Source organism: Anastrepha obliqua, chromosome 1, assembly GCF_027943255.1.
Source record: "Anastrepha obliqua isolate idAnaObli1 chromosome 1, idAnaObli1_1.0, whole genome shotgun sequence".
In the NCBI taxonomy this organism is placed as follows: Eukaryota; Metazoa; Arthropoda; class Insecta; order Diptera; family Tephritidae; genus Anastrepha; species Anastrepha obliqua.
Genome location: NC_072892.1, coordinates 27,973,917 through 27,980,450, shown reverse-complemented (window position 1 = coordinate 27,980,450; position 6,534 = coordinate 27,973,917). Strand labels below are relative to the sequence as shown.

The following is a 6,534-nucleotide window of genomic DNA, read 5'->3' as shown; positions in this document are numbered from 1 at the left end:
GCTGAGGGGTGACCGCTATTATAAAAAACTTTTCTTCATTTTGGTCTTTCACCGAGATTCGAACCAACGTTCTCTCTGAAATCGGAATGGTAGTCACGCACCAACCCATTCGGCTAGGGCGGCCACTGAGATCCGAATGGTAGTCATGCACCATTTAATGATACTTCAAAATAAATAAGCTACTTCAGAATATTTCAATGCAGACTTCTTCCCCGATATTATTCAATACCTTTTTTACTTTGGACATTGCATCTACCGCTCGATGAGCTATTTTCTTACGTTGAAATTTTCTATACATTAGCATATTCGTTTTAAAAAATAAATATTGTACTGCTCAATTGAGGATTTCAGGTGTATTTGAAACTTTTTTATAATTTTTTAGTTAACTGTCGCATAATTCAACTAATAATATTAAATAGATATGGAACATCAAATTTTTATTTCAGCTTGGAAAAAAGGTGATGAGCAGCGCAATGGTCCAGTTCTGCAACATAGTCGAAAAGCTCTTCCATACATGTTTCGGTTGTTTTGGACTTGCTATTTACTCTATCGTTGCACCCTTGGTACTTGCTGTACAAAGCTTGTATATTTCCCTTATTTTGGCATTTTTCCTAAAAAAAAAAAGAAATAATTTAAAGGCATTGCTTGCTAATTGTATTTTGTGTAAAATATCTTTAAGTTAAAATATTGATAATAAATCAGAGTCGAAGATGCAGAGTTAGACTTACCCGATCAAAAAACAAAAATAAACTAAAAACTAATCTACTACATAAAAGGCGAGGTACTCTTCTTAAGCTCTTTGGACTTAATAGCAAAGCTAAACTTCTCAAAAAATGCTTTTATGCTTAGGAACTCTTTTGATTGGCAGTCCAGGATACATTCATGCCGAAGGTGTCTATACCTAGTTGGTTTATGTCTTATAAAGAACTAGCTATATATGTAAATATTTGCAGTTGAAAACACTGTCGACTAAGAGGTGCGATGGACGGGGTATCGCTAAAAAAAGCATCGAATTCTCTCACGTGCCAATAAAAAAATTCTTTTGAATTTCTCTGAATAGTCTCAAACATGAAATGGACAAGGGCTTGTTCGAGCTTCAATCACAACCGCAGAGTTACATGACTTCTGAAAGTATCACTTTCGATGTAAAATTCTGACAACATTTTCAAAAGCATCATTCGAAGTGTCAAAAATTCGCAAATTTTGCAGGCGAATGCAAATAAATCGGCATCAAAAAATTTTTTGTTTGCCGAACATCAGAAAAGTATCAGTTGAGCAGTTGCAACAGAGTTGCAGATTGTCATCAGTGCAGCAGTATTGCCGCTTTTATTACGTGCCTCGAACAAACCCCTACTCTATTCCTAGACTCAACTTCGACAGATTCTTTAAGATGAGCATACCATCAAGAAGAGTGTGGCAAAGACCAAGGCCAATGAGAGAAGGGGCTACGGAGTATTTTTGAATGAATTAGGACTTGAACTATCCGTTCGACTTCAAAGTTAGCTTCCGTATTCAAAGTTAGCTTTATTTAGGTTCCGGGGCAGAGACAATGATGAAAATTATTAAGGTGATGAACTAGCCTCCTGGCTGAAGGGACTACTCTTCAACTGCGCAGTGAATACCTATGGCCACGAGCAAATTATTAATTAAGAACAACATTATCCAAGAAACCAATAGAGCATGGAGAGATGAAGACACATGCATAACAGCGATGTACTATGGCTGCAAATAAATAAGAAAAAGACCAAGGAACTGCTTAGTCTTTCAAGAGAGGATGTATCAAAGGTCTTGGTTTGTATAACCGGTCATTGGCTGTTTGGCAGGCATTCCTTGAGACCAGGAGTTTTATCCCATGAATATTGTAGAGACGAGGAGAATGGAGAAACAGTTGAACATATACTGTGAAAATTAATGCCACATCATAAGTCTCTACAAACCGATTCATTTAATACCATTTATCCAGGTGCTAACGTCAGATAACCTCGATATCACTTGTAGTTCTCGTAAGCTGCTACAAATACATCGAATATGCACAATTTTTGATCGCTCACACGACAGTCGATTCTACATCAACGGAAAAACTCGCATTTATATACGGCCAAGGACTGTCATTCCAGCAACATTCCTCGTTCATGTATGGGGAATGTTTATGCTGCTACAACAAGTTTTGATTACATAACTTGTGGGAATATTTCAGCTTATTAAACTAAACTTTAAAGTAAATAAGTTATAAGTGTGAGAGGTTTGGCCTTTTATTTTTCTATTTCCTGTGCTTTTTTCATGTCTACAAACACCCGCCTTTAAGTTAATTACTATTTATATTTATATATATTATAATATTTTGTATGAAGAATTTGGTTTGGATGGATTTTTTTTCCACTTGAAATAAGTGACAGGACGATTCGTTTTTAACACTACCACTCTCAATTCTACTTAAATAGCTAAAGCTGAAACTATTAAAAAATGTCCAACTCGAAAGCACGGGAAGCAATTCAAAAACTTATGTATTGAAGACGACAGCGTGAACGATTATTTACCCTCAAGGCAGTATGTGGATCAACAAGCTCAGCTTCTTCTTCATCTTCCGCTTTAACAGTAGGAATGAATTTATCCCCAAATAATCTTAAAAACGCCATTACTATAAGATATTTTAACCCGACAGATTGTAATAAAGAAATACACTCTGAGACCGAATTATAATATATTGTGATGCAACAATATCAGAAATGTGCTGATTTTCGATAGCTAAAACAGGGTATCCAATACTTCAAACAAATTTTAGTACCCAATACTTCCTATTCAATACTCAATACCGATTCATTACTTTAGCCTTCATGACAATGTGATTGCTGAAGTCCATTGCCTACGCATCTCAAATTTAGAAGAACTAATTTCATTATCTTTTATATGAAATTATCTAAAATACACATCTTGTACCAGGGAGACGGTCATTTCCACAATTTTGGTAGAACATATTTTTGCAGGCAAAAAACGTGCGTTTAAGGATAAATCTATACAAAAAAATGTAAATTATCATGCTAATTTTAACCGCGAAACACTGTTTTTCTGTAAACTACTACGAATATGACCACCATTCGGAATTCACTGAGAAGTCGTTGGTTCGAATCTCGGGGAAAGCAAAATTAATAAAAACATTTTTCTAATAGCGGTCGCCCCTCGGCAGGCAATGGCAAACCTCCGAGTGTATTTCTGCCATGAAAAAGCTCCTCATAAAAAAATATCTGCCGTTCGGAGTCGGCTTGAAACTGTAGGTCCCTCCATTTGTGGAACAACACCAAGACGCGCACCACAAATAGGAGGAGGAGCTCGGCCAAACACCTAACAGAAGTGTACGCGCCAATTATTTATTTTTTTTTTACTACGAATATGACAAGTAATCATATTTTGAGAATCCAATTTTTCATATTCAGCAATGAATGTAATAATACGTTCACATATAAGTAGATGAAATACTCATTCGTGCTTAACTCCCAATCCGTAATTAAAAAACGAGATTTCCCATACAAAATTTCTCTCCCAAAATCTGAGATTATGAAATAATACTAGATAATAACCATATTTTTTGACATACAACCCTGTGTTTTCAAAGGTAAACTAAATAAAACGTCAAAGTAAAAACTAAATAAAATGGATGCCGGCAAAGAAAACAGGTTTGTAGACATAATTCTAGTAAAATGATTGTTATGTATTATTAACTATGCATCCATATAAGGAAAAAAGCGTGTGTCCATAAACGTGTGTCCTCTTATTACTCATTATAAAATGCGTATTGCTGCCATAATTTTTTGAAACATCAGTAAACGTCGTTTACGGATTTCCTTCAACTGTTTATTACTAGCAGCCAAATGGGCAATTAAATGAACTATTGCTTCTCTTTGCCCTTTCTTCATATCGTTAATAATAATTAAACAAACCAAAAAGACCGAAATATTACACCAAAATAATTTCTATGAAGAAAAACCTTTCACAGCAATATTGACAGCTGATTGTCAATTTTGCAGTTAATGGTAATTAATGCATATGTGAACGTACTTTAATACATACATATGTATGTATATACTACACTCCGTGACAAAACGATAGCACACCAATATTTTAACGAGGATTTGATTATTTCTGTTCTATTTTTTCAATCTTCATTATTTTTGTGGAAAGATATTATTGCTCATTGTCTAATAATAAAAAAATGGTAAAATTCCACAAACTTTTCACTCCTCTTTTACGGTTTTTAATCAGACCATCTTTTAAGCGTTTTGGTATGCAGCTTTATGGCCCATTAAATTTGAGATCAAGATTAAGTTTGTAGTCCCTGAAAAATTTCGCTGAAATGATCTTATGATGAATGTGTTTTCTTTTCCCATGAAGGTGTTGTGCATTATCGCCATAAAATTTTGTGCATTTGCTCTATATACAGTGTTGGAAAAATAATAGAAACGACAATCGCTCCATATTTTTTAATTTTTAGTTTGTAAGTATGTACCTATTTGTGCAGATACACACTGTGTAATACTGTTTGAAAACGGTACTTTATTTTGTCTTGTTTTTATGTGCATAATCGCAAATATTTAGGCTCAGTATTCTTTTTGGTGCAGAACCGCGTGTTTTAGTTGGAAAAAAATAGAAACGTTTCGGAAAAATTTGAATAGCTACAGTTAAAATTAATAATATACTGTTATTTTTAAACTGTTTGATATTTTGTTGGAAAAGTATGTAAAAAATTATATTTATTATTGTCTTGTTCATAAAATATTTCTTATCTTATGAATATTGCATTCAGAATGGGACGTGGTAAACACTGTACTGTTAATGAAAGAGAAATTATAAAAAAAACTAAAAAGTGATGGCCTTTCTATGTCACGGATTGCCGATTTAATGAAATGCTAAAAAAGGGTGTTTTCTGCGATTAATTTTAAAATTACAGAGGAAAAACTAGGACGAAGGCGCGCAACATCAAAGAAGTTTGACCAACTGCTTATACGAGAATCGAAAAAAAAACCATTTTTATCCTCAGAAGAATTGAAAAATGTTTTACAAGCGCCAGTAAGCAGTCGAACAATCCAAAATAGATTAATATCTGGGGGATTAAAGGCTTATAGTGCAAGAAAAGTACCATATCTTAGCAGAAAAAACAGATTTTGCAGATTATCGTTTGCAAAGAAACATCTACTGCGTGCAAATTGGAAAAACGTATTATGGTCAGATGAAACAAAGATTAATTTGTTTGGGTCTGATGGCAAGGTACATGTAAGACGACCTAAAAACTCTGCATACGATCCAAAGCACACGTTGAAGACCGTGAAGCATGGAGGTGGTAATATACTACTTTGGGGATGTTTTTCGTCGGCAGGAGTTGGTCCTTTATTCTGGATTAAAGATAAGATGTGCGCTGCGGACTACGTAAATATTTTAAATAATGTTATGCTTCCATATGCCAAAGAAGAAATGCCATTGATTTGGGAGTTTCAACAAGATAACGACCCAAAACACTCCTCTAAACTGGCGAAGAAATGGTTCCAGGATAACAATGTAAAGTTAGTAGAATGGCCTTCACAATCCCCGGACTTGAATCCAATAGAGCACCTTTGGGGCATTCTGAAGAAGAGAATTGCCGCCTATAAGGCAAAAAATAAAGCAGATTAGTGGGAAAAAGTCCAGGCAGAATGGTTTAGTATAAACCCATCAGTTTGTGGCAAGTTAGTGGACTCAATGAGCCGGCGTTGCACCGCAGTCATTAAAGCCCAGGGTGCAACAACCAAATATTAATTTGTTTACAATTTTAAAAGTTTTGTTTAATTATCTTAAAGAAAAATACTTATGTTTATTAGCTTTAAGGACGTCGTTTCTATTATTTTTTCGTAGAACAATAAAAGGAACTTCATGATTTCTTTTTTACAAAAATGTAGCAAGAGTTAAGTACCTCTATTTTTATATATAAAACTGTTTCTTTATAAAAAGATATGAACTTCAACAGCAAAAATTATTTTGCAAGAAATATACCCAAAAGAAAGAAAAATTCACATCGTTTCTATTATTTTTTCCAACACTGTATAATACAATAAAACAATTTTGTAGCATTAATTTAATACGCACATTTCCTAACTTTTTGTAACCAATTTTAGAGAAAACCCCTCTCTTTTTAAATTGACTTTCTCCCTCTATCGAACTTTTACACAAAGTTTATAAACCATGTAAAAATTTATAAGTTTGAAAATCCGAACATTTCGGCAGCGAGTATCGATTAATACGTAAAAGTATCGATTATTGTTATCTACTCAGCCCATTTCAAGTTAAGTTCTCACAGCACGTAATTATCGCCCGTTCGTAATATGTTCCCAATTACCCTTCAAATTACATTCAACATAGTTGCCGACTGAATAAAATTTTGTTATCGATAACTTTACTGCAACCCTGGCGCCATGCTATCTTCCCGTGGCACGTAATTCGCGAATTACCCCATTTTCCACGGCGCCTTCGTAATCCACTTTGACAGCTTCCCCCTTTTGTACTTGTTCC

General features: G+C 34.3%; 1 protein-coding gene across 1 annotated transcript; it reads right to left on the bottom strand.

The window, feature by feature from the left end:
* Window positions 1-334: 334 nt before the first annotated feature.
* Window positions 335-2,729, bottom strand: LOC129253230 (cytochrome b-c1 complex subunit 6, mitochondrial). Its single transcript, XM_054891522.1, has 2 exons — window positions 2,538-2,729; window positions 335-611 (listed from the first exon to the last, which is right to left on the bottom strand). The coding sequence occupies exons 1-2, from the start codon at window positions 2,634-2,636 to the stop codon at window positions 438-440; spliced, it is 273 nt and encodes a 90-aa protein (XP_054747497.1). The 5' UTR covers window positions 2,637-2,729; the 3' UTR covers window positions 335-437.
* Between the last annotated feature and the right edge of the window lie 3,805 nt (window positions 2,730-6,534).

Excerpts from the sequence above, each read along its gene's own strand:
- LOC129253230 (XM_054891522.1), bottom strand. The coding sequence starts at position 2,636 with ATGGCGTTTTTAAGATTATTTGGGGATAAATTCATTCCTACTGTTAAA. Across the intron at positions 612-2,537 it reads ATCCACATACTGCCTTGAGG|GAAAAATGCCAAAATAAGGG; the intron begins GTAAATAATCGT and ends TTTTTTTTTTAG.